This window comes from Rhipicephalus microplus, chromosome 3 (genome assembly GCF_043290135.1).
Source record: "Rhipicephalus microplus isolate Deutch F79 chromosome 3, USDA_Rmic, whole genome shotgun sequence".
Classification (NCBI taxonomy): domain Eukaryota; kingdom Metazoa; phylum Arthropoda; class Arachnida; order Ixodida; family Ixodidae; genus Rhipicephalus; species Rhipicephalus microplus.
The window spans coordinates 115,298,933-115,326,392 of NC_134702.1; the positions used below are offsets into that span (position 1 = coordinate 115,298,933).

The following is a 27,460-nucleotide window of genomic DNA, read 5'->3' on the forward strand; positions in this document are numbered from 1 at the left end:
TGCATGCAGGAAACCATCCAGTGGTAGTCCGATACACAGGGCTGTCGAGATAAATATTCCAGCCTCAATACCCTCGTGAATACAAAAACGGCAAAATATCATATTCGCTGTGCCCCCCGCGCGCAATACACGAACTAGCTATTGAATGGAGGAGAACCTAAATAATATATGGCTCAGTTTGTTTTTTTTTTCATCACAATCCACAGATACAGTGCCGGATGTGGACACGAAGAGGTTTTTCAAATCATATAGAGCAGCTTTACAAGCTTCAGCCCATCGATCATGGACAGACCAGAAGAGGTGGATCTTCGATGAAACGAATGTTAACGCGTACTACATACGAATACTGAATACTGTGGTGATTCCTACAGGAATTCTCCAGCACCCCTTTTTTAATGTCGATAATCCCACTGCTTTCAACTACGGTGGCGTTGGCTCGGTGAGTAGCCTTCGAGACGTATAAAATTGTATTAAACGCAGTGTTTTACGAAGCGATAAAGTCTGTTGTTTTAACGTTTCATTCGTTTACTACAAATGTCTTATAATTGCGATTATGAACCGGTAATAAAGATTACCCCGTGCAACTAGTTTTGAAGTAGAAATTGAAGTTAGGGGAGCACGAATTGTATTTCTATTTTCTACTCATTTCAGATAATTGGTCACGAGATAATGCATGGTTACGATGTTGGTGGCACAGAGTACGATGATGAGGGCAAGGAGAGGGAATGGGCAACGCCAGCATTCCTGAAGAAGTACACAGAGAGGGCACTCTGCTTGCGGAGGTCACATAAAGCTGCCGTGAGTGCGTCTTTTTTCGACCTGGTAGGCTAACGTCAAGACTGCCGAGAAAAATGTGCAACAGAAACACGCTTGAGGATTCATTGTGACTGCGGTAATAGTAAGGGCACATTTTGACGTTCATAAAAACAAAGGAAAACTGATTAGATTAACGCCGTCTCATGCAGCATTTGACCAGCGACGGCTGAATATTCCTGTCCCTAGAGCGGAACAAACTTTGCAGGCCGATTTTATTACACTACGAATGTTACTGGCATGCTGGGCTTCGTATTCAGTAGTTACTGAGTACAAAATTATCTCGTTTAGTAGTCATGCACGTCAGCCTTTTGTATTGGACATTATTACAGGGTGAAAACATTTCTCAATGGTATTCAATTTTTCTTTTTTAGCGTGCTGTGGTTGTTTTTTACACTTGAGCACTTATACTTTTTTCCGCATTAACTCCTAGCCGTCCTAAACTACAGTTTATGTCCCTGGTTTCAACTTCTCTTAGCTGTAGCTTACATGCTGACAAGAACTGTCGGCCTTGCTTTTCTAAATATATTAGATGCGGAGCATCTAATACTCGAGGCTTGTAGTGCGGCGCCGTCCGCAAGCTTCCTCCTCCTTCTTCCACCATCTGTGCATCCCTTCCTCCTCTACACACCGCGCGCGCTTCTCTCCTCCACCATCTGTGCACCTTTCCTCCTCTACACACCGCGTGCGCTTCTCCTCTTCACGAACATTCGCTAGCTGTATAATGTAGCGCGCATGCGCCGTCACGCTTCGAGAACATCGGCAGCTGACGCGCGCGCATGCGCCGTCGCGCTTCGAGAACATCGGCAGCTGACGCGCGCGCATGCGCCGTTGCGCTTCTCCCCCTTCTCGAACATTCGACAGCTGACAGTGCATGCGCCGTCGCGCTGTATATATACTCAAGGTCGGCGCTCGCTCGCTCAGTTGGCGCTCGTCAGTTGGTTTGTACGGCGCGTCGACGTCCGAGGTCGCAATTCGACGTCCCTTCGACCAGCGCCGGCCAAAGTGGCATCTAAAAGCCATCGTGCTCAAAGTTCGTCGCAATAAATAAACACCGCCCTTTCGCATACGTGTCGTACGTGTTCACTCATTTAACACCCCTCCTACAACCACGTTAACCAATTTAGCCAGCGACCCAAGTAAGTCGCAATTTTTTTCAGGCATTGGGTTGCTTCTATGTCAAATAAATAGTGACTGTACATTTTCTGTGTAAGTGTAGTTGTCGTCTGAGTTCCAAGACTATTAGCCCCGCGAAGGTGCCCGCGAGTATCGATGCCTTGCGGATGACGTCACGGCACGGACTATTTGATGTGAGCCGCGGCGCGCCTACATAATGATGCGCTCGCTTGGTGCGCTGTTCCAATGTTTTCGTTCGCTTTTGCTTTTTTCAAGCTGCAGATGAATGAAGAAAACAGATTTAACAATGTTTCAAAAAAAGAACAATAAAAAGTGTTCTGTTGATACTGCACAATCACGCGCTGGGTCGTATGGCAATGCGTGATGAGTGAAAAGGTCTGTGTCGCGCTGCTAGCCTCGGTGATAGATTCCATTCGTGGCGACGACAGCCACATTCCGACAGTTTTGAAAACCAAGAACACGCTTCTGTTTGAATACAACAATCTCATTGACGCATCACTATGTGATTTTGAGAAGGAATTAAGAGACCACGTTTACATTGTAAGGCTGAGATATGCGTGGGTGAATTCTTTCAGGGATATCAGGAGTTTTCCTCCCCTAGAACAATTTGTACCGCAGAAATCCACGTATTTCCATACAGCGCTTTCCCAAGTGTATGAAGCCCCGCACTCACGTGTAGCATCGAGTATCGCAACATATACCGGAAGATGCTCGCCCTAGAATAGCGCCGCCGCTGCGCGTTTTTCTTAAAAACTGGTTCACTCAACCCGCTGTTTTGTTTTATGTTTCTCTCGCAAGAATTTCGAAGCTTTATTGACCTAAATTATTGAGGTCAAGTGTGGTTGAGGTAGGGTGCGGAAATTCGTGCAGAATTGTAACAACGACACGGTCGCGCTCTGAACTACCAGTTCATATAGCCACCTCACATGTTGAATCTCTTTGCAGTTTATTACCTCTTGTTGAGCATGCTAAGCGAGACCAGTTGCCGCCTCATCTAGGCGAAGGTTCTTCAGCAGTTAATTAATGGGTCAAGAGCCCATGAGTTGAAATTTTTTTCAGGGTTTGGAGAGGGCACATACTTGAAATGGTAATTTTTCACACTGCATGGACAAAAAAAAAAAATGAGGGGTAGGCGATAGGCCCGGCGAGCCATCCCCTGGTTACACCTCTGCTTGGGCAGCGTCTGTGAGTGCGCGATAATAGGAGTACAATTCGACTTTCTGACGTTTGTGTTGAAGTCGTTGCTATCAGTGGTGCTGCCAATTGAAGCTGCCATTAGCGTTTGTGACGCGGCGGTAGGACACTCCAGCATTTCGCGCAAATTAGGGTGTAAGACTACCTAATCTATGGCGATTGTTAAGAATAGACGTGTACATATGATCCTAGCGAACGGAAGTATCTCATCATTTCCGAAATCGTTGTGTGTGCGGCAGTATTATTTTGTTTGTTTGACGAATAAGTTACGTGAGTGCTTATGACAGTGATATTTGTGTAATGTCTATTGCTGGAGAAAGCGCAGTTATGTAAAATCATTTAAGTCATTCGAAGATGCACGCGTAACTTGCACGGTAAAGAGCAATGTATTTAGTGAATTGAAAAGGCCCCATTGTCATTTCTCAGACTTCAGCACAGACATGATCTCGCGGATTCCGCGCCTAGTTGTAATAACGTTAATAGGACTGAGCATATTTTTTCTAGCACCCAATTGGTGGTGTGCACGATAAAAACAACGAACGTAGTCTCCTGCATCACCATGTTCACAATAAATCTTCCGTTCGGGCGGGAATCTTGCTACCTTAAGCTTAAGCTTGGAAACTTTTTACAACTATAAAAACGTTCACTAGTTGTGAAACCTTGCACTTTTATGTTGAGAAATTTTGTGTAACGATACATAAGAATCAAAAATTGGCCCCGTATCTGCATGTAATTTGGAAATGTTGTCAAAAGATGATAGTCTTGCGTGTGGAGAGAGTGAACAAAACATTTATTTGACGTTCTGCGCTAGAAAATTGGTGAATGGTATTCAGGAAGCGCTGCGTTAGAGGGCCTCGAGCGTGCAGTGTCTTTTGTGTCCTTCTTGTCTCTGTGTCGTCGTTTTGTTCTCGCGCTATAACTATCGTCGTGCAGTGGAGGCGAACGAGTGCATCAAGCCACGTCACACGTGAGACATGACCGCCATCAGGCAGTTCTTTTCGGAAAACAAAGCGCGTGGCTCTGAGATGGGCGTGCGCACCTGTCTCAGAGGTGATAAGGTGTAGAACGCAAGGCGACGGGTAGATGCCACCACCGTCTCGTCTTAGCAAAGCGTTGGAAACACTCGCTTCTTCGTGCATGCGTTGCCTGGTCAGCGCAGTGTGATAAACGCTTCGGTCCTAGAATTATTTATGTATGATATTTCTAGTAAAAGACGCACATGCAGAATATATACGTGTTGTTAGGGTGCCTCAGATATGCGCAATAATTGCTTTTTAATTGACAATCGCACTCGTATGAACGCTAGATCTTGAGCAACATTGGTGGGCGCTGCGGATGGGGTCGGCCATTCGGGGTATCCGCTGGTGCTGTTTAGAGTACCCGGTTTGCGGTAAGGGTGGACAAAATAAGCAAGTGTACAGACACACAGGCCAAATTTTTTGCGTAGGAGGTTTCCAAGAGAGATTATCGTCTTTATTAACCAACGTATCGCTAAAGAGCATGTACACGGAAGGCGCAGGAAGAGGCGAGAAGCGCCAGCGGAGCAGGCGAGTCCTTGCTGTGACGTCACCTCGCCGCAACTGCAGCGACACCAGTGTTCGTTCTCGGGGCTAATACGGGCTTGAAGACACTGAAAAAACGCCGTCTTTAGGCGCGCATATAGAATGAGCTGTGCTTGCAGTAGCATCTAAAACAAGACCAGGCTGGGCCTCGAATTTTAAGAGGCGAGCACCGGTATAGGCTGTTTTCAGCATTGCACCAAACTTCAGTTTTTTACAGGTTGTTCGTGAAGTATTTACTGTTGAGTATTTTCACAGGAAGGCAACTCAAAACTCAGGTTACTTACAAAACTACACGCTTCTTTGTTGATGTTGTTTTCACTATTTGTAGTGAGTGCGAGAAGCAAGTGCATCTGCTCTTTAAGACATTTCGCGCTTTTCTCTTCAGAGAGAAAGTATAACAATAAAACACGTTTCTTTGACGAAAGAGTGAAGTTGGGTGTATTGGTAATGCATAACTAATGACCTCGCGCCAAATTTATGAGACAGGACAAGAGAAATGACGGAGTCCCTTCTGTGTGTTATTTTTTTTTGTGCTACGTTATCAGATTCGTTTTTTTTTCATATTGCCACAGACTTTTTTTATACCTAAACTGGTTATTTGCAATCGTAACACAATTAGACATGTAATGGATTAGATATGCATTGTGCAAAAAATAGCCCCAAATTTTCAAAGCAGTAAGAGCTTGCAAAGCTCTGCGCCACCTAAATATCTTCAGGAGACGCGTTGCGTCGTTACGTATACCGACAATATCTCATCAAGGCCTCACTGCAATGGAAGGAAGCGTCACTACATACGACCCATCCTTCCGTACACCCGCATTGCGTTTTTTAGTGACGATGCTGTAGTTGCTGATGTCGGTACGCGTAATGCTACGACTAACGTGACGTAATCTTTGACTTGTTTTTCATTCATTATTTTCGTACTTTCTCATTATTATTTGCACAAAAACAATTTCCACTGAAACAGCACGGTCAGTGCGATAGAAAACGAGTGTAGTCTAATATACTCCAATTGATGATATTTTCAAAATGAAGCATGAAATAATGTGGAGAAGTCATGGCGGCATTCTTTGAGGTTTCTTCTAGAAGGCACGTCCTTCTCAAAGCTTGTCGCACTCGCAAATTCTTCAAAAGAGATGTGGCTCTCTTTCGAGTTTCGCCTGACTTCTGATTACGTTAAATATTCGGGGTTTATTGGGTGAAGGTACTTAATGAAACCTGAATGAGATCAATGTACTCTTCAACATGAAGCTCAAGCGTTCTTCAAGCTTGTATACCAGCTCAAAGTGTTCGGCCTATACTAAACAAATCATTTGTATGCTCTGCCTTAGTTCTGCCAGTAGATATTTCTCGCAAATAGTTCTTTTCGGAAAATACTTTTCGTCAGTCCAGACGGTACTGCAGTGCGCCTAAAACGTTAAATATGTATATTGAACGTCTCCATTAGATTGTGCACTTTTTTGAAACCTTCGCAGGCAGCGATAAAAGCCCGACAGGCTGTGATCAACGACACGGTTGACTCGGAGAACTTGGCCGACTTGGTGGGCAGCGCGCTCGCTCACGTGGCCTTCTCCAGCTTGCCACCCGTTGAGCGAAATGCGAAGCTTCCGGGCCTCAACATGACGGCCGAGCAACTGTTCTTCATTGCCTACTGCGCCAAGTGGTGCGAGACGCAGAGTGTGCGTTCAGCCCGCTACGCCGCTGGCCGCTTGCGCTGCATCGTGCCACTCATGAACATGGCCGAGTTTTCAGACGCGTTCCGATGTGCGCCAAAAAGTCCCATGAATCCGACTGATAAGTGTGCCTTCTGGTCGTGACTGTGTGGCTTACATTCTTTCCTTTGCATATGCAGTTTGAATATGACTTTTCACTAACACTAACATCGAAAAAAAAAAAGCTGGAATGAAAACTCATAGGAATGACGAAGAATGAACGCTCTTTGATTTTTGTGAGTGTTTTGTAGCGTGAACACTTCTTCATTATTAAGAAACCGCAATGCTTGTGCGGATGACCATAACTGCTTGAACATGTAGAATGACTGCTTAAAATTAGTCTGCTCAATAAACTGTGTTTACTAGATGTTAATTCATAAGATTTTTTTATACTCATGCAATTTGGTCCTTATGAATGTACTCCTCGAGCGCTTAGAAGCAACGCGAGAACTTGCTCTTCCACAGCTTCCATTTCTGTTCTGGGAACAATAAAATATCAGTAATACCTGCATAAATTCATACTTTAAACACTGGTTTCTTAAGTCAGCTTGATCGATTGATTGATATGTGGGGTTTAACGTCCCAAAACCCTCATGTGATTACGAAAGACGCCGTAGTAGAGGACTCCAGAAATTTTGACCACCTGAGACTCTTTTACGTGCACCCAAACCTGAGGACTGTTATGACCGTGGTTCGCAGGCGCCGGAGGTTTGGGATGAAGTTGTCGAGGCAGGAGCAACAGAGACTTGAAGAAAGTTTATTTACATTGTGTACACGGTGAGCTGTCGTACGTGGCGAGCTCTCGGATCATTACATGGCGAGCTCTCGGATCTTTTGTTTCTCTACACGGTGCTCCTTCAAATGAGTCGTGGGGGGGGGGGGGGCTCATCAGTAAGGGTATGTTCTCCCCAGATCCATAAATTAGGGAACACGTGCAGATGATACTGTCCAATCACAGATAACACACAACTGGCGAGGGGACGAGCATGCACGACCCACGTGAACGTCCAATATTCAGGCGTGATCACTGCACTCTCAGGTGACGCCAGCCGGGCTCTTTTTCTTCGTGTGTGTGCCACTGGTCGAGGGGTCCCAAGCTCGTGACAGCATACATCAAAGGGTCCGCCGATCTGTTCGCTTAATTAGCGTATGCTGTATTTGTTGTCCTTTTTTGAACGGCTTACAGTGTCGTGGCGTCACGACGTCTACCCTCCGGCTAGGAGGGACAATACCTGGCGGTCATAGGCAGCCGGCCGGTCGGCTACTTGCTAGAGGATCCCAAGAGCGCCGCTCTCTCGTCAGCCCTGGCGCCAGTCACAACTGCACACGGGCATACAACATTTCTGCCCCAATCAGAAATGCAGCCACCGTAGCCGGGATTAAATCCCGGATTTCTATAATACTAATCAAGTCGGCTTTCTATCATAGTATTCTGTTTTGCTGTAAATGTGGAATGTGCCCTGATGCGAAGGGTTGAGCAGAACGATATAGGCAATAGACGGATTTGACATTCTCCGTCGTGTAATTAATCGCCACGGCCCGATTACTCCATTCAAGTTACGCTGAAAATGTAATTTATTCATGCGAATCGCGCATAAGCTAGCGTAGATCAACCGCATTCGTTCAAAATTTTTTTTTAGCGTGCCCTGATGTACTATCAAAATTCAACACACATGATTCAAAACCAGCAATTAAGTTGTACCAGCACCCAATGATTTTTGTTATTCTTGGCCTTACAACATGAAGGAAGGAATTGTCATAATTTGGGCCTGTTCGTTGGACATCAGAAATGATTTGCAGCGCGAGAAACATATACGCGTAATAAGAGACGTGGTGTCTTATGTAGCCACATGTAGCACTTGTGCCTTCATTTGCCTTTTATGTTTTCTTTGTAATTCCTGCGGTATAAATTGGTCAGTGAACTTATTCTTTTGTGATGACCGATGGCTATTTCACTTTTAGACCACACCTTACTTCATAAGTTAATGTAGTTCTTTAGCCGACATGATGCCTGTATAGGTTCTTTTTCGAAATGAGTGTTCACGCCAAAGAGGGGCTTCGTGGTGGAGTATTCGTCTTCCACGCATCTCGTACGGATTTTTGAGTCACATTCGATCACGGATTTTCTTTACTGCAAAAGCTGCTTTGAAATCACAAAAAGAAGCTGAAAATGAAAATTCTTTTTTTTTAAATTTGGCATATACCACGTACCTTGGGAACTGACGTTATGCGAATCATGCGGACTCAAGGCAACAATGTTGTAGTTTTTTTTATAGAGTGGCACGTTATGAAATTATGGGAAATATATCTACAAATGTTCCACGCACTGAGAAATGATGTTTTTTTCGTGCCTATCGGTCACGCTCCTTTCATAAATGGGGCCGGAGCAGCGAGCAAAGTGACGTTCGTGCTCTCTCGCATAACAATTCTGATAGGCGTGCAGGAGAGACCGTTCTCCATGGAGGCGCCGCTCTCCGAAACGTGAGAGGCAACGCGAACGCGCGCGCTTTTCGCGCACGCGTACGCGTTACAACTAGACGGCGGGAAGTACAACTATATGGTTGTACTTTGCACTGTCTCGCTTCTGTTGACCGAAATGCGGTGAAGTTGAAGAGCTCTAGGAATCTCTAAGTGGTATATATAAATGGCGTGCCTTTAGCGCTCTTTCCAAAAACGAAGAAAGTACAAATTTTCAGAGACCATGATTTATTAAACTAAATCACCCACGCTTATAACGAGACCGAGAACATCACCATCACCGCAAGATTGACTTTAACAAAAGCATTGCAAGTTTTTGCGAAGCTCACAGCAGGAAAAGGAACCGAAGAAGCATAGTATATATTGATAGACAAATCAAAGCACGTTATGGTATCGTGCTTGCGCCAGAAAAATGTTTAATAATCATTTAGTCACATCTCTCTTCGAGTGAAGTTTAACGCATCGTCGCTTTTTCAGTCTACTAAGTTTTGTCAAAACATCCCGTTCTCATGCTTCAATCTGTTCAGCACTACATCAGGAGAAGAGAATGTTGAGAATCGCCTGACTTACACTGGGTTTAACAATGAGCCTAACATTGTTTATGCATCTGTAATGTTCTCGTGAGACTAGATACTGAATCGCTACAGTGAATTTTTATATACTGTATTGTGTTTAGTGAACCATATTACAGTGTCCACGCTCCCGATGTTAAACTACGCCCACTGCATCATAAAGGCTCTCGCAGTGATTGATCGGTGCGGTTCTTCAATTGCACGAGTTTATCGCATTTCATGCCTGTGAATAATTTCACCTATCTACGTAAGCCCCCCCCCCCTAAACTTTTTTCACACCCTTCGGTGCTTACTGCGTCGCTGTAAGTTATGATAGTTAGCTGTTACATGATTTACGTGGTGGGTTCAACACTAGGCCTTCTTTAAAGATATCTGAAGCTGTTTGTTATTTTCATTTCAGTTACACGAAGACACTCGCGCTTTGTCTGGTAAATTCATTGTGGTATTCAAACCACTCGGAGACGTGTACCCATGGCGCCCGAACGGGAGCTCGATCACACTGTTTCAACTGCCCTTACAGCAAGGCCAGAATCAAAAGATCAAAAGAATCAAGTACCAAGATTGGACAAAACTACTGAAACGTGAGTGAGTTGTTGGATCTCTGCTATTGCAGGTTTCATTTATGAAGGGAGATGGTGAATGCTTGTGCCTGTAATCTTTTCTGTAGCCCAGCTTTTGGTATACTCACATAAGTACCTGCTGAAAATCACGCGCAAAAAATGCAGCTGTGGAACAAAGAAACTACATTTGTCTTTAGCATTGAAATGATGGCTGCCGAGGTGGGTCCGCACAACTGGTTCTCACATTACGTAAGCTTCATTAATTCTTCAGTAAGGGTTTTCTGAGCACTGACTGCAACGCTGGAACGTATATGGTTGCTGTTCAAAGAGCGCTATTAGCAGTGCACGTGATGCTAACCACATGCAGCCGAGAATCGTACAATCGAAGGCATTATAAAATTGAGGCGTCAAAATTGTGATCGTCATTAACGGTAATATTATCCCGCCTTTTAAGCCCAGCACTGCTCTGTATGATCGTCAACTGTGAAGCGAAAACTCGAGAAAACCATGGCTTGCATTTTACATTGATGCGTTTTGCGAATCCGTTGAAAATTTTGTAAAAAAGAACATATTTTTGGACCTTATGTATTCCTTGCTATTTCTGCGCACGTTTATGGTGATGACGCCTCAAGCGGTGTGTTTAAATGACCTTTTTTTTTGCAGAATTGAATTTCAGCGTAAAAGTGCTTTGTAAATATGCGCTTTGAGGCTGAATAACAGTGAAACACATTGTATAAATGCTTACAATCATGTGCCACCTGGCTTCGCACTCTATATTGGCTGCATTGATATTGACAAAAATTCTTGTGAACAATTTTGTTTTGTAAAAGGTTATAATCCGTTGCATGTGTTCATTCAACGTCTCTGTGATGATTTATGCTTGCATAAATGATTTGTAGGAATCTATGAGAGTGCGGAAGGTTGTACTTAACGGCACCACCGAATCGAAGTTGGCCGCCTTAGTAGGCGCCACGGTTTCTCAAGCGACTTTCTCTTCCTTACCCTCTGCTCAGCGATATGGGATTCTTCCAGGCCTCAAACTAACGGCCGAGTGAGTCAGCTTCATTGGCAACTGCGCTGACTGATGTCAGAGCCAGAGGGTGGCTTCAGTCCTCTGTGTCCAAGGCCGCTCCCGCTGCATCGTGCCACTCTCGAAACTTGCCGAAATCTCCCACGCGTTCCCATGTGCACCAGACACTGCTATGAAAGCGCTTATGAAACGTGCGCCTTTCGGCCATGATGACAAGTTTTGCGTGACTTACGCTTCTTGTGCTTTTAATTTTTTGATAACACGTTTTTTATATTACATACGACTCATACGAATAATATTCTTACCTCTCATCTTCGGGAGAACCTGACACGGTGGCCAAGTGGCTAACGCACGTTGGCGCTGACACGCACTTCGCCGTAGCGGGTCCCGGAGGCGGCGGCCATGTTTTTGATGGAGGCAGGAATGCTTGAGGCCCGTGTGCTTAGCTTGAGACGCACGTTAAAGAACCCCAGGTCGTCAAAATAACTGGAGCCCTCCACTACAGCGTTTCTTATATTCATATGGTTGTTTCGGGACGCTGAATCGCAATAACTATTGTGTTTACTTTGTTATGAAAGCCTCGTTTTTTGGGACCACGAGATAAAATTTAAACTTTAATGGCTCACAATATCACTCGCTTATCATTATTTGTGAAAGGGCGCACGAAAGAGAGAAGAAATATGCAGCGTGAAACTGTCACAACGCACTGACTCCTATCATTGTCTTTGCCGTCATGTCATCGACCATATTGTCGTGGGGGCGTGACACTGACGAAGACAGAGACTGCTTGTCCAAAATAAAACTGCTCATTTGTCCGAACTTGTGGCCGGCACAAGGGAAGTCAGATTAAAGCGATATACACTGGCACTGATAGCGGTGAACGAGTGCAGCGTTGGCCGTCGATCATAGTTAAGAAGCGGTTATGTGCAACGGCATTTATACATGTCTCCTGGAATGTTGCAGCGTTATAGCTAGCAGCCTTGTAAGTTCCAGAACAATCTTGCAATGTTCGCGTTGTGCACGTAATCGCGTCGATAAGTTGACAGATTATCTCGGTGGTTGGTTGTTCATCGGCGTGCCTTGCTCAAGGCAGCACTAAAACTTGTGTTGGGACGATACAAAACTTGGCAAAGGAGCAAAGCAGTGTAGCTTTATGCGGAAAGGTCAAGCAAACTTATTAAATGCGAAGCATTTGTGAGCGAACTTCGGCGAAATTGAGCGCATCTATCTATCTATCTATCTATCTATCTATCTATCTATCTATCTATCTATCTATCTATCTATCTATCTATCTATCTATCTATCTGTCTGTCTGTCTGTCTGTCTGTCTGTCTGTCTGTCTGTCTGTCTGTCTGTCTGTCTGTCTGTCTGTCTGTCTGTCTGTCTGTCTGTCTGTCTGTCTGTCTGTCTACAACTTTTAGCTCTCCTGGCCGTTTCGATAACAAGATTTATATCGAAATTAGAATCGCATAACATTACAATATGACGAGCGCAAATGACTTGTCATAACATGAGAACCAAGACATGTATGTTATAAATTTCATGACTTACGTGTGATTGTCTTGCTCTTGCGGTGTTTTCATTCACTTGACATCAATGCAATACTAGTATAGTAGTACCATGCCAGCATCCCCAACATGAGTGAGAGGCCCTACCGTGGAGATCGTGACATGCATGTCATATCAGTCATGACTACACGTCACGCTCGTGGTGTACTCGCGGTTATTTTGCTAGCTTCACATGTACAAAATTTGGTATAAGGAGACGTGAATGAATTATGAAGGTACAAGACTGGTGCAAACATTATAATTATGACATGCTCTTTATGTAAGAACATGACTACATAACACGGTCATGATCTGCACGCGGCCGTTTCGCTAGCTTCACAAATACCCAATTTGGTATCACTGGATGGGAATAGACAACGAAGGTAAATGACACGTCCGAACATAATAATCAAGACATGCATGTCATGTAAAACATGGCTACATGCTATGTTCATAGTGCACTCGGGGCCATTCCGCTAGCTTCTCATATACCAAGTTTTGCGTTACGGGACCTAAATGGACGACCAACACAAATTCCCATCGCAAACATGATAATCATGACATGGAAGTCATGTGCGGCATACTTTACATGCCTATCACTGCTGTTGCTAGCATTGCAAACGTTGGTGGTGCTGTCGTTACGCGACGATAAACAACGCACTTGCGTTTTATCTGGATACGTGAGTGCACATAACACTTCTAATTGTGTTGACTGAGTACTACATTTGGCCCCGCCACGGTGGTCTAGTGGCTAAGGTACTCGGCTGCTGACCCGCAGGTCGCGGGTTCGAATCCCGGCTGTGGCGGCTGCATTTCCGATGGAGGCGGAAATGTTGTAGGCCCGTGTACTCAGATTTGGGTGCACGTTAAAGAACCCCAGGTGGTCAAAATTTCCGGAGCCCTCCACTACGGCGTCTCTCATAATCATATGGTGGTTTTGGGACGTTAAACCCCACATATCAATCATGAGTACTACATTTGTCGGCTTTGTAACGTTGTGCTGATTTGAAAGTGACATATACACTTTCCTCGATGATGCTTCGCATATCGTCGATTTGCACTGTATGCGGGATGTGTCCACTTTTTATCTCTTGTTTTAGCCATGTATTCATGCTTGCGCGCAAAAGTCTCTGAGAATTTATGCATAATGAAAACAAAATAACGGCAAACAGAGATATCTACTGGATAATAGCGTACCCCAATTGTACGTCATTTGCGAAGGTATGACCGAACGTTATATTACAATGTTTTATGCGAAATAACATTTGTGCACTAGATTTGGTCGGAAGTTTGTTTCACAGAGTAATATAGCGATTTAAAAGTTTATTGGGAAGCTGCTACCTGAGAGGTCCTGTAAAGTTTTCTAAGCTTCGGACCCTCATCGAATGTAACAATGTTATGCAAATTATTAATTGATCGCTTCATTGATTGGTAATTAAAATTTATTCATCATGAAGATGATGTTTGATGTGTTGTGGCGCAAGGGCCATTTCATGGCCAAAGAGCGACAGTTCATGTTACAAGAGATATGGACAATGATTGCGATAAGCGGCTGTATAAGGGCCTTAAAATTCCTCGCTCTGAAGCGGATAAAAACATAGAATTAATAAAAACATGACCATATCATAAAAAGTGTGTGGTTTTAATGGATGAGAACAGTTTTTGACAATAAAAACGAAGATGGACATGTATGGCATTAGCACAAGTGCCTCCATCAATCACACCCTTGCATCCAAGGGCCGTGAGGCAAGTGCTTTGTTGTGTAACCACCGCAGCGAAGACCTCTCGGGAGATGCCGTGCTATGGAATGCCCGGGTATATAATATTAAAGATATGAACTTCGCTCAAAAAGCTAAGAAGTATTTATGTGTAAAAAGTTGTTCCTACCGACGAATATTGTAGGATGAAGTGGTATCTGTTGTCGGTAGGGTAACGGAAAGTGTTGTCTGCTCAGCGTGTCTGATTCCTTACACTGGATTAGAATGTGAAGTACAGTGAGTGCTTCTCCACATCAATCATACGAAGGTGGATCGCCCCGATAACAAAGAAATGAATGTGTTGTGTGTGTATGTCCTGTTCTGAACCTTATAAGGAATACTACTGTTTGGCGGATTATGATACTGGCAGCCAATGACCAAGTTGCGGCTTGATGACATGCAATTTATTATCTGTGTGTGTGTGTCCTATGTGCTCTGTCAATAGCCTCTGAGCCTTCGGTTTAGAAAACGTTTTAAGTGGAGTGCAGAAACTGGTATCGATGTATTGGAAGCAGTTTTGTTGGCAGATCCAGCTCGCTAGTCCACCAGAACGTTGCCTTGAATTTCGCGGTGTTCTGGCACCCAGAAGAATACAACACGCTGCTTAGATGAGTAGACTGTATAGGAGCGAATAAAGCGAGACAAAGACAGGCTTTTTGTGACTTTCAAGAGTTTTCAAAGCTTTTACTACGCTTAGGGAATTTATATATACAATTGCCTTCTGTAGTTTTATTTCTGTATTGTCTTTAATGGTTGCAAGTGTCGCATAAGCTTCGCCGGTGAAAATGCTTGTATGAGAGTGCAGAACGCCGGCTTCCAAAAACGATAGGCCGTCGGCTGCGTACGAGACAGAAGTGTCGGTCTTTGAGGCATCCGTAAGGAACTCAGGACATGCTTATTTATGTTGTAGTTCTAAGAAGTGTGTCTGAATATGTGTTATTGGCGCATGCTTCGTAACATCTAAGAAAGAGACGTCGCAATCTATCGCCTGCCCCTACCACTGTGGCAGGCATACTGCGGGAGCCATCACACGGTGTTCAAGTGGCACACCGGTTTCCTTCGCTAGGCCTCTCACACGGAGTGAGTAGGGCTGTCTCATAGAAGGTCGTTTCTCAAACACAGAGAGGCTTGACACGCCAATAATTATAGTTGTGATGGGTGATTCTCGTCTGCAGTTACATTAAGATAATATTTATAAGATATGTAACATCTCTGTAGGTAGAGCACCCATTCGTTCGATTCCACATACAGGCTTTCTACGGTACAAGTGGGAAAGCACCCGTGGAGAGACGGATGCCTAGATGATGAACAGGATCGACCATCTCAAGGGCATTAGATGTCGCAGACTGATATGCTATTGCCCCATAGTCTAGGCGGATAAGTACGAGGCTTTTATACAAATTCAATATACACTTCTTGTCGCTTCCCACGTAGTGCGTGACAACGCTTTTAGAATGTTCATAGCTTTTATACACTTGTTTTTTAAATATTTTTGCGTGGTATGAAGGTTAGCTTGGTGTCCGAGATTAGGCCTAAGAATTTGTGTTCGACATTAACGGAAAGATGTTGCCCATGCAGTTTAATATCGCGTTCGGAATGAATGCCTCTCTTCCTGGAGAACAAGACACACGTGCTTTTCTGTGCATTCAGTCTGAACCCGTTTCCTTTAGTCCAATCGGAGACTTTGTTCAAACCATGCATGTTATGCCCACCATGAGGTGGAGTACATTGCTTCGTGGCACGGAGAAGGCAAATTTGTGAGTATTTGCGACATGGCGCGAAGCGAATGTCCGAGCAGCTGTGATGCTACTGCGCCTCTCTAGACTTAGGTCCACCACTGCTTTGATTTTTCGTAAAGCCATCGCCACTCCCTCCAGTATGATCTGACAAGCGGAGACAATTGTGAAGGTGAGAAAATCTCTCTACCACGTGGGGGTCTTGGTTGTTATGAGTGCAACCTTGTGCTTAGACTGCGAATATTTCAATGCGAAATCCGATGCTCGATAAGCATGTTAAGACTTACAGTGCTAAACAGCACATATGGCGACGGCACAAAAAAGTTGAGGCATGCAAACAAAACCAGTGCTGTTAGCGCTGGCTCTGTGTGCTTGTCCTGTATTTTCTCCTCGTCCTTTTTAGGTAAAGAAAATGTATAACTGATAGTTTAAAAACACCCATAGGAGACAACAAAAACGTTTGGTAAACAACATATAACAGAAGCTAACGGTCTAGGAAATATCGTACACGTAGTCTAATATTAGGTTGGAATTCGCTTTTAAAGCGTCCCTGCAAGACTTTATGAGCACGGTCAGCAAACGCTGCTGATCGGTAGTAGCGGCTCTCGACAACAAGCGAGCAAATTAACATAGCGTAGCACGTGGCCTCAATGACCCAATAAATAATTTAAATTACCCTAAAAATTCTTTCCTCTCAACAAATCACTGAATACGCTCAAAATTCACTCGTAAAAAGCCCATCTATCAACCATTGGCTGATTTGAACATGGCGCGCTCGGCAGTTAAAGATCACCGCGGTAGGCTGCGACTTGTCCACGCGTGCGCGCGCGATCCCACTGAAAAAGCTGCGCGTTTGAGAAAAAAAAAAACAGCTTCAAGGTCACGATGCGCACGTGACATTTTCCTTTGCCCTGTCATCCTTCCCTGTGTCATGCGACAAATCTTTAGCTCTACTCGCGCTGGACGGATTCTTACAAATTGTGTGGCGTTGAATTCTTGAGGAATTGAGATCTTCCAGTGCATTCGTGTCACAGTTACTTGAAAAAGTGTTTAAGGGCCCCTATGAGGTCATCTAAAAAGCGCTTTCAAAACGAAGCAAAACATTTTCTTTAAGAAAGATCTTCGATAGTAAAATAAATGACGGCGTTGTCATTCAAAATACATTTTTTAAACAATTGATGGCGTCATGCAGCGTTCATTTTGTTTTTCACACTTTGTGTACATGCAATAAGGGCTTTCATTATTTCAGTGCTTAGTTACATGATTTTTTATTCCCTCTAATAAAGTGATAGCTGAATGGATTCACAGGCAAAAGTGGTCGTAATAATATTATGCAGAACATGAATAATTCCTGTAGAAGATAAACCCTTCAAACCACAAACTCAAGTTATTTTTACGAAATTAAGCTGTCGAGTTCCAAAATAAAATTATGATATGCATCGAAGTGGTCTGGCTCCTTCCCTTCTTCGCTCATTTTGTGACAAGGATGAAACCATCGAGCATCTTTTTGTGTCGTAAAGCCGCTTCAATTTACTGAGGAAAAGCATTTCTCATGCGGGTTTTATTTGAAATACATTGAACCTAACTATTTTGAATATCTTCTGTTCGGGAGCCTCCTCATTAGGTCCTTGTCACCGGTATATCAGTCCCACGTTGTAGGAAGATTCTTAATCGAATGAAGTAGTTTTTATCAATAATATCAAAATTAGTAACATAATTTATTTAAGCGATCTTCAATTGATTAGATATTCAATTACGAGATTTATTTTCTCTAATTATTTATTTTGGCTAATCACCCAGAGCCGGTGCGAGCCGCGCCTCTAAGTCGTAATCATCATCATCATCATCATCATCATCATCGTCATCATCGTCGTCATCAACATAAAATCAGATATGGTGGCGACATGTTGTCACATACAAGCGGCAAAGCATCCCTATATATCGTGGTGCGTAAATTGCAGCTATATTTAATTCAGCTGCCAAGAACTAAACTTTTTTAGAATGCAAGTGTTTTGTACTGAATTCCACTAAGACGTCACTGACGTATTTACTGGACGGAAAAACGTCAAGAAAATACGAAAATACGGTATGTGCCAGCCGCTCTTACCATTGAGACACGAAAGTTCATGCATCAGCTTTTGCTAATGCGCCATCTCTCTCACACACCTTCTTCCTTTCAAGAAGATTTTAGGTATATGGAAGGTAGGGAGAACAAGACTGCTATCTGGGATAGCGAAATCAACTACCCGATTCTGAAGGTAGTGGTTGTCGGAAAGTGCCAACTTGGGTGGATAATCCAAGTATCAGCCACACGCCTCTGAAATACCGTTTACATTTGGTTGACGTTGTGTGTGGCTGACGGTGATAGAAAGTTTCGTTGAACCCTTCACAGTAGGAGAAATGCTTCAAATCATGCAATCTTTGTGCAATTACACTGAGGGGTGACTGGTTGTGATCTTTTTTCAAGTTCTAATGTGCAAATAAAGGATAATCCTTGTCTGACATGGTGCCTCTATAGCGAACTTCTGCTAATAATTGAGTTTCAACTACCAACGTAGCTCTGAAATGCTGGCAACTTGCCTCATGTGGTTCACTTGCCTCACATTAAAAGAAAAGCCTAGTCACCCTCTGTTTCATGAACAGATGTGCCAGGCCAAGCACTCCACTATTTTAATGGTCTAAAACATTAGTACGATTGCGCCTTTCCCAGAAGGACACGGAACTGTCGCAAACACCTTGCCTGATTTCTCCTCGTTTAGCATTGAACAGTACATCAGTTGTCTCACGTACCATAGCTCTGAAACAAGAAATCACCGCCCAAACACTCCATACAACTGGTTAACCAGCAAAAGCTCAAACTTGTGGCTCCGGTGTTTAGCAGCGAGTTCAACCCGACGTAGCACTGAAGCTTTTCGCAATTATTGGTTACATGCTCTTGCTTTTTTATCGAGGTTAGACATACCTTTGGCCTAGGCCTACCTTGGTGTTTATGTCACATGCGGCACATTATGCCTCACATGATTACGGTCATAAAGGAGTTTGATGAGCGGGTAAATTTGTTTCGTAATGCGTTATTCACAGTGGTTGTTCTCGAACCACCGGCGATCACAGACATCGCAGCCAAAGCCAAAGTGCCACTTGAGAACCTCTCGCCGAAAGTGGGCGTTCACACCGGAAGAAAACACGCTCCCGCAATCGCCACAACGACGCTGTCGTGTCAGCAGTGGCGCTTGATCGGCGCGGCGTTGGTGCAAGCGTTTGGCATCGCCAATTCACATGGAGGTGTGGTGTACTGGATTCACGCACCAGGAGCGCTTGCATTCTCGTTTGCGATCGATTTAGCTAAGCTTAGAATGCTCAGGATCATCGGTACGCTGCTGTCAAGGTCAGTCTGAATAGGTCGCGAAGGTTGGAACGAAAAGTGGTTTCAAACCCATTGCGTCAGACATCAACAACCGTGTGACGATTGAAGCGAGACTAGGTGAGGGGAGGGAGGGACAAATGTGAAAACAAAGAAAAATATTTGAACGTTTATTTTCAATAGCTTTAATTTCATTTGTTACAATAAAGCTGTAGATTACTTTAATAAAGCTTTTATCTTTGACATTTGGCTGAGCGCCTTTTTTCGTTTGGTTTTAAAAAAGCGGGCACAAGCAGGCAGTCTGGTAAGGTGGGTCAACGAATTTAGGGGCGTATCCAGATGATATGTTATCAGAGCTTGTGTCGGCGTGTTCTTTGGTTTGGCGCGTTACCAGGTCAACGAGGCATCGCGAACTTTTTAGTGGTGGTTTCTTACGTACCTAGAGAAGTTTACTTATTTTTTATGTGCAACTAGCTCACAGAATGTGTAGATAGCCGCTCCTCTGACTGCCCAATGCTTTCGCTGGCACACGGCCGGTGTGCCCTCGCCTATATTGGCTGTAAATACGACAGGCTAAGCAACAAGACGCTGTACTCCACGGCCGCCAAATGTATAATTTCAAAACTGCTGTCTCACTGCAGTAGTTTTCAACGAGAGGGCAACGTGAGTTTTGAAGCTATTATGCCACTGTGCTCGTAAACAGTTGTCTCACAATTGCCTCTGCGAAGTTTTCTGTGCATATTGCAAATAATAAAACAACTTTGCTTCCTTAAGATTTGTTATTTTTGTTTTTTTTGTTTCTCGCAAGCAATCAGCGAGACACAACTGAGGCGCAATAAATTTGCGTAATAAAAATTGGCAGATTCCACGTACAGTGGGAATACATGATATGCGAAGCGCAAGTGAGGGAGGTTGATATCTCACTTTTAAATCACCACAACCTCAGGAGATGGAGGTAAATTATGCCGTACATAACTTTCGTGTCATGATAATCATATTTGGATGCATCGTTTACCTTCGTCATCTATTCAAGTCACGTGATGTCAAAATTAGTGTATGTAGAGCTAGCAAACCAGCGGTGAGCAGTGGTATGTTATCATGCTCCTACATGACACGCGTGTCATGAATATCATGTTTGCACCATTTGTATACCTTCTTCATCCATTGACGTCACGTAACACTTAATTTGGTATATGTGGAGCTAGCGAAACGGCCGCGAGTGCATCAAGAGGGCCCCAATGTACATCAACGTAACGTTGACCCACTCACACACTGGGCACAGTGACGCTACGTTAGCAAAACCCGAGCACTCTATAGTGTGACGCCAGGTGCGACCGGTGCGACCAGCGTCCGTCGGTGCGGCTTGACGGCAACCGGCGCGAAATGCGTCATGCTGCATTTCGCGCAGATGCGTTAGCCAGGCACCACTGCGCCTGTATCTTTTCGTGAGGGAGAAACGCCGGATGCGCTGAAACACGCATGCGTCAAAGCAACGCAGCGCGGCGCGGGCCTAGGGATGGATGGATGGATGTATCCGGCTGTGCCCTTGAGATCGGGTGGTGGCTCACGCCACCTAGTCATAAAAATAAGTACTATCACTGTGTGTTTAGGGATTGAATTTCACTCGCGCCTCGATTGTATCCACCAATCAGTTAGCCTTCGTCTGGTTATTTCTACCCGTTTAAAGCCTATTTTGCCTTCACTGTCCCTAAACCCCAAACGGTTTGAAAAATTCGGCGCTATTATCTTCGACTATAGAGTGGAGCCCTTTACAGAACATTATCAAATGTTCAGCCGTTTCCCCCACTCTCCAAACGCACTACATACCGTGTCTGTGCCTTCATATTTTGCTCGGTACGTATTGGTCCACAATACCCCCCTTCTAGCCTCGAAGAGCAGAGAACAACACCGACAATCATCGTAGACCTTTTACCTTAGGATTTCCTGCTCAAAAGTTCGGTAGGTCTCCAGTGATGGTTTAGTAAGTATTCACATCTTCCACATGTCCTCCTCTGTTTCCTTCACCTTCTGTTTAACCGAAGTTTCCTTTTGGCTTGGTATTCTGCTGTTCTCTAAATACTTGCTTGACAATTTTTGAGTTCGTTTCCTCCACTTAGTATCGACATTCTTTATGTACAAGTAGCTGAAAAGATTCCTAGCCCAATGCTCCTCTTCCATTTTTCTCAATCGCTCCTCAAACTCTATCTAGCTGTTATAGCTTCCCTGCTCTCAAATGATGTCCATCCCATATCTCTCTGTACGCCTTTGTTTGAGGTATTCCCATGTTCTCTCGAAGCAAGTCTACCTATGCCATGGTGTTTAATTTCCAATCATGCTTGAACTTCTGATTTCATGCACAAGACCGCATTGCCGAACGTCAAACCCAGGACGATGACACTTTTCCAAATCCCTCTCACAACGTCATACCTAATGTAGTTCCACAGAGCCCTATTTTGCATTACAGCTGCATTCCTGGTGCCCTTAGTCATTCCGTATCTTTCGTGTTCCCTTAGATACTCAGCCGCGTTACTTATCCATATGCCCAACTATTTGTATTTACCCACTATTTATAGCATTACAACTGTATCTTATGCTCACTGCCTTTGTTAGCATTAAAAATCATGATTGCGGATTTTTCCCTGCTGAACTTCAAATTTACCCTATCTCCCCCATTGCAACAGATGTCTATCAATCCCTGCAGATCTCCCTTGTTGTCGGCTATTATTACTATAGGATATACATACATCAATACTGGCAATGACCGTTCAACATGTTTTCCTTGCTTGGCAAAAGGGAGGCTTAACCCGAATTGACTCCATTTATTTTGCTTCCAGTCCCTGGAGATACATCATAAACAGTATAATTAACAAAGGTGACAAGGAAAATCCCTGTCAAAGCCCGCGTTGTATCTATATAGGTATATTTAGAAGATTAGTTATTCCATCTTCCACATCTAGTGTGTCCAGTATTCCCCACGAGAATAGTACATCAGTATATCTATGGCAGTAGCGGCCCCTGGCGTGGCATCGCCGCCGTGACGCGACGAAATGAATGCCGGCGCGCCCACGCGCCGGGTCACGTCGAATTGTATTGGCGCCTTGACTGTGGAATGTCGTCCATTCGAGTCACGTAATACCGAATTTAGTATAAGTAAATCTAGCGAATAGGCCGCGTGCGCATCATGAGCGTAGCATGTAGTCATGTCGTTACATCACACGCACATCATGTTTATAATGTTTGCACCAGTCTGATGGCTTGGTCATCTATTCACGTCTTGTTATACGAAATTTCGTATAAGCAAAATAAGCGAAATGGCCACCAGCGCATCACGAGCGTGGCATGTAGTCAAGTTGTTACATGACACGCACGTCATGATTTTCATGTTAGGGCCGGTCCCTTGTGTTCGCTATGCAATCATTTTATACCATACCGATTTCGCAATATGTCATGTGAACGACACCACCCCAAGAGAAGCACGATCACGAAATGTAAGTCAGGACATTCATTACATACAGGTCATGATTGCATTTTATGAGAGTTCGTCATACAGTCATGCTATGTTATACCAAGTTGCGTATTGATACAATTATCCAAACGGCTGGGATATCTAAAAGTCGTAAGTGGCTTGATAGATTGATAGATCATCATCATCATCATCATCATCATCATCATCCTGACTTTGCCCACTGCAGAGCGAAAGCCTCTCCCATAATCCGCCAATCAACCCGGTTTTGAGCTTTCCATTGCTACGTTATACTAGCAAACGTTTTAATCTCATCGGCCCACATAACTCTGTCTCCTCTTCGCGCGTTTGCCTTCTCTGGGAATCCAGTCAGTTACTCTTGATGACCACCAGTTATCCTGCCTACGTGCTACGTGGCCGGCCCATGTCCATTTCTTTTTCTTGATTTCAACTATGATATCCTTATCCCCAGTTCTTTTCCTGACCCACTCTTCTCTCTTCTTGTCTCTTATGGTTAAACCTATCATTTTTCTCTCCATCGCTCACTGCGTCGTCCTCGATTCAAGCTGAACCTTCTTTGTAAGCATCCAGGTTTCTGCTCCGTAGATAAGTACTAGCAAGATGCAACAATTATATACCATCCTGTTGAGAGAGAGCGGTAATCTACCAGTCATGATTTGAAAGTGCTTGCCAAATATGCTCCACCTCATTCTTATTCTTCTGGTTACTTCAATCTCGTGGTTTGGCTCCGCGCTTATTACCTGTCTCAAGAAAGCATACTCCTTAACAACTTTCAGCGCCTCTCCACGCATCACAAAGTGCTGTTATCTGCCGAGATTGCTGCAGATTACTTTAGTTTTGTGCATATTAAATTTCGAACCTACTTTTTTGTTTTCCGTGTGCATTTCAGTAATAATGAACTGTAATTCGTCCCCTGACTTACTCGTCAAGGGAATGTCAAGGCATGAACTCTTATCCCTAACCCTTCCCAGTCAAGAGTCCTGAATACCTCTTATAAACACGTGGTGAATAGCATTGGAGAGATCTTGTCTCCCTGCCTTACACCCTTCATTATTGAGATTCTTTCCCTTTCTTTATGAAAAACTATGGTGGCTGTGAATCCTCTGCAGATTTCTTTCAGTATATTTATGTAGGGTCTTTCGATGCCCCGATTTCGTAGTGCCTGCATTACAGCTTACGTCTCGACTGAGCCAAACCCCTTCTTGTAATCTATAGAAACGATGTATAGGGGTTAGTAGTATTCAGCCCATTTCTCTATTACCTGATTGATAGTGTGAATATGGTCTATTGTGGAGTAACCGGTAAGAAACTGGTTGGTTCTTTGACTGATTGAACTCTAATATCGTCTTAATTCTATTAGCTATTGTTTTTGTAAAGATTTTCTAGAGAACGGAGAGTAATCTTATTGGCTTGTAATTTTTCAAGTCCTTCACGTCTCTATCTTATGGATTATTGTTATGTTGGCGTTCTTCCAAGATTCTGGTAACCTTCTCGTCAAAAGACTATTTGTATATAAGCTGACTAATTTTTCTAATATAAATTCTCCGCCATCTTTCAGGAGGTCCGTTGTTACTTTATCCTCACCAGCGGCTTTGCCCCTTTTCATTCCTTCCAGGTCTTTTATTATTTCCCCTGTCGTTAGTGGTAGGATGTCAAATTTCCTTGAACTATTATAGTTTCTCCCTATACCATCGTGGTTCTTTTGGCTTCTGTAGAGCTCTCTGTAAAACTCCTCCGTTATCTCGACTATCATATCCCTATTAATTATGGCATTACCTTCATTCTTTCTCAATGCATACATTCAATTTTTGCCGATGCACAAGTCTGCCTTCGCAGCTTTCAGGCTTCTGACGCTCTTTATAGCCTGCTCAATTCTTTCAATGTTATACTCCTTATGTCGGCCACTTTACGCCTACTGACTAACTTATAAAGCTCAACTAGCTGTATTTTGTCGTTTCCATTTGAGGCTTTCATTGTTTGGCGTCTCTTAATAAGATTTTTTTTTTGTCTCCTGAGATAGTTTGCTAGTTTCCCATCTATAGTGACTGCACCTCCAACTTCAATTGCACACTCTTTGATTGCACTAGTAATATTATCTTTCATTGTGTCAGCGCTAACGTCGGTTACGACATTCAGTACCTCGAATCTATTTTGAAGCAAAACTCTGAATTCCTGCATTTTTCCTCTTACCGCCATTTCATTAATTGGCTTCATGCGTATCAGTTTTTGTCTTTGCTTTTTTAAATCTAGCTGTATACGAGCTCTTCTCATTCTATAGTCACTGCATTCAATCTCACCAACTACTTCTACAACCTGTGAAATGTCTGAGTGTGCACCCAGAATGAAGTCAATTTCATTTTTAGTTTTCCCATTAGGACTTCGCCACGTCCAATTACGGTTAGCCCGCTTTCTGAAGAATGTACTCATAATTCGTAAATAATTACGTTCTGTGAACTTTACTAAAAACTCTCCTCTGGCATTACTGGAACCATTGCCATGTTCCCCCGCTGCATGGTCTTCGGCCTGTTTCTTGCCTACTTTGGCATTAAAGTCGCCCATAATAATAGAATACTGTGTCCTATAATGAGGCGTTTTAGAGTGGCACTCTTTTATAAAACAGGAGAGCGGCCATGAAACGTCAAGCGGTAATGGCGGAACTAGCCTGAGTACCCAGCCAACCAAACGTCGCCTTCTTCACCGACTGAGTCATACCCCCTGCCTTTCTGAGTAGCACTCATCTTCTTCACTACATTTTCCTCCCCTCCGGAAAAGAGCCATTATGGCGACTCATGGGCAGGAGACAATAGAGGGATCATAATACGGTTTTAGGCGGTCTATGTGGACAATCTCAAGTCCACGGCGTCGTTGATCATGGGGCTGCTCAAGCGGCTCCACGATGTAATTGACGGGTGAAGTTTGTTTAACCACGCGGTAAGGTTCATCATACTTGTACATCAGTTTCGTTGAGAGACCAGGGGTGGTTGAAGGGATGCTAAGCCAGACAAGGTCATCTGATGCATAAGAAGCCGGAGGCGTCGGGCTATCGCGGTGGTGTTTATGGCGTTGCTGTTCAGAACTTGTGAAGGAGCGGGCAAGCTGACGACACTCTTCCGCGTATTTAGCAGCTTGTGACATCGTCCTCGACTCAGCAACATCCGGGTGGTAAGGAAGGATGGTGTCTAGCGTGTAAGAGGGCTCGCGACCATAAAGGAGGAAATATGGAGAGAAACTAGTGATTGTCTGGACAGCAGTATTATGCGCGTATGTTTCGAAAGGGAGAATACTGTCCCAGTTGGTGTGATCGGTTGTGACGTACATTGACAGCATATCTCCTAATGTACGGTTGAATCATTCTGTAATGCCATTAGTTTGAGGATGATACGCGATGGTGGTGCGATGAATGACTTGGCATTCCTTGAGAAGCGATTCGACGGCGTCCGACAAAAACACACGCCCTCGGTCACTCAGGAGTTCACGTGGTGCACCGTGACGTAAAATGACCTGATGCAGTATGAAACGACCGACGTCGCTGGCTGACGCAGAAGATAGTGGTGAAGTTTCTGCGTAGCGCGTAAGGTGATCGATAGCGACGATTACCCAGTGATTTCCAGCTGGTGTAATCGGAAGAGGTCCATACAGATCAATGCTAACACGGTCAAACGGTCGGGCAGGGCAAGGTGAAGGTTGTAGTGGAGCTGGAGAACTTGGAGTGGGATTCTTCCGGCGTTGACAAGCGAGACAGGAACGTACGTAGCGATGAACGAAACGATACATTCCACGCCAGTAGTAGCGCTGGGACAGGCGGGTGTAAGTTTTTAACACTTCTGCATGGGCGCATTGTGGGTCGGCGTGAAAGGAGGCGCATATGTCTGAGCGGAGACGAGTGGGAATGACTAGGAGCCATTGGCGTCCTTCGGAGAGATAATTCCGTCTGTATAGCAAACCGTCTCTGATAACGAAGTGCTGTATTTGACGGCGCATACCTCTAGGGATATTTTGCGAGGGAGTTCGACTCAACAAGCTGATAAGTGAAGCGATCCAAGGATCTTTTCGTTGCTCCTGTAGCATGTCGCTGACACTAAGTGCAGATACGTCGGGGGCAGGCGAAGACGGCGACTTGTCACTACATCGTAGAGGTGATCGGGACAAAGCGTCTGCGTCGGAATGTTTTCGGCCAGATTGGTAAACGACGTGGATGTCGTACTCTTGTAGCCGAAGCGTCCAACGGGCAAGTCGGCTGGTGGGATCTTTTAATGAGGAGAGCCAACATAATTCATGATGATCTGTAACCACGCTGAATGGGCGCCCGTAAAGATATGGTCGAAACTTGCCTATGGCCCATATGATGGCTAGACACTCTTTTTCGGTGACTGAATAGTTGGCTTCTGCTTTTGTGAGTGCACGGCTGGCGTAATAGACAACGTACTCATCAAATCCAGGTTTACGCTGGGCGAGCACAGCACCGATGACAACTCCGCTAGCATCTGTGTGTATTTCCGTCAGGGCAAGAGGATCAA

At 44.2% G+C, this 27,460-nt stretch overlaps 1 protein-coding gene across 1 annotated transcript; it reads left to right on the forward strand.

Annotated features, from left to right (window-relative positions):
* The first annotated feature begins 669 nt into the window (after positions 1 to 669).
* Positions 670 to 6,523, forward strand: LOC142802909 (neprilysin-2-like). The gene is made up of 2 exons (XM_075887992.1): positions 670 to 798; positions 6,182 to 6,523. The coding sequence occupies exons 1-2, from the start codon at positions 670 to 672 to the stop codon at positions 6,521 to 6,523; spliced, it is 471 nt and encodes a 156-aa protein (XP_075744107.1).
* The last annotated feature ends 20,937 nt before the right edge of the window (positions 6,524 to 27,460 follow it).

What these genes read in the sequence shown, in the direction of transcription:
- LOC142802909 (XM_075887992.1), top strand. Translation starts at nt 670, where the DNA reads ATGCATGGTTACGATGTTGGTGGCACAGAGTACGATGATGAGGGCAAG. An exon ending in GGAGGTCACATAAAGCTGCC is followed by an intron (nt 799 to 6,181) that starts GTGAGTGCGTCT and finishes AAACCTTCGCAG; the next exon opens with GCAGCGATAAAAGCCCGACA.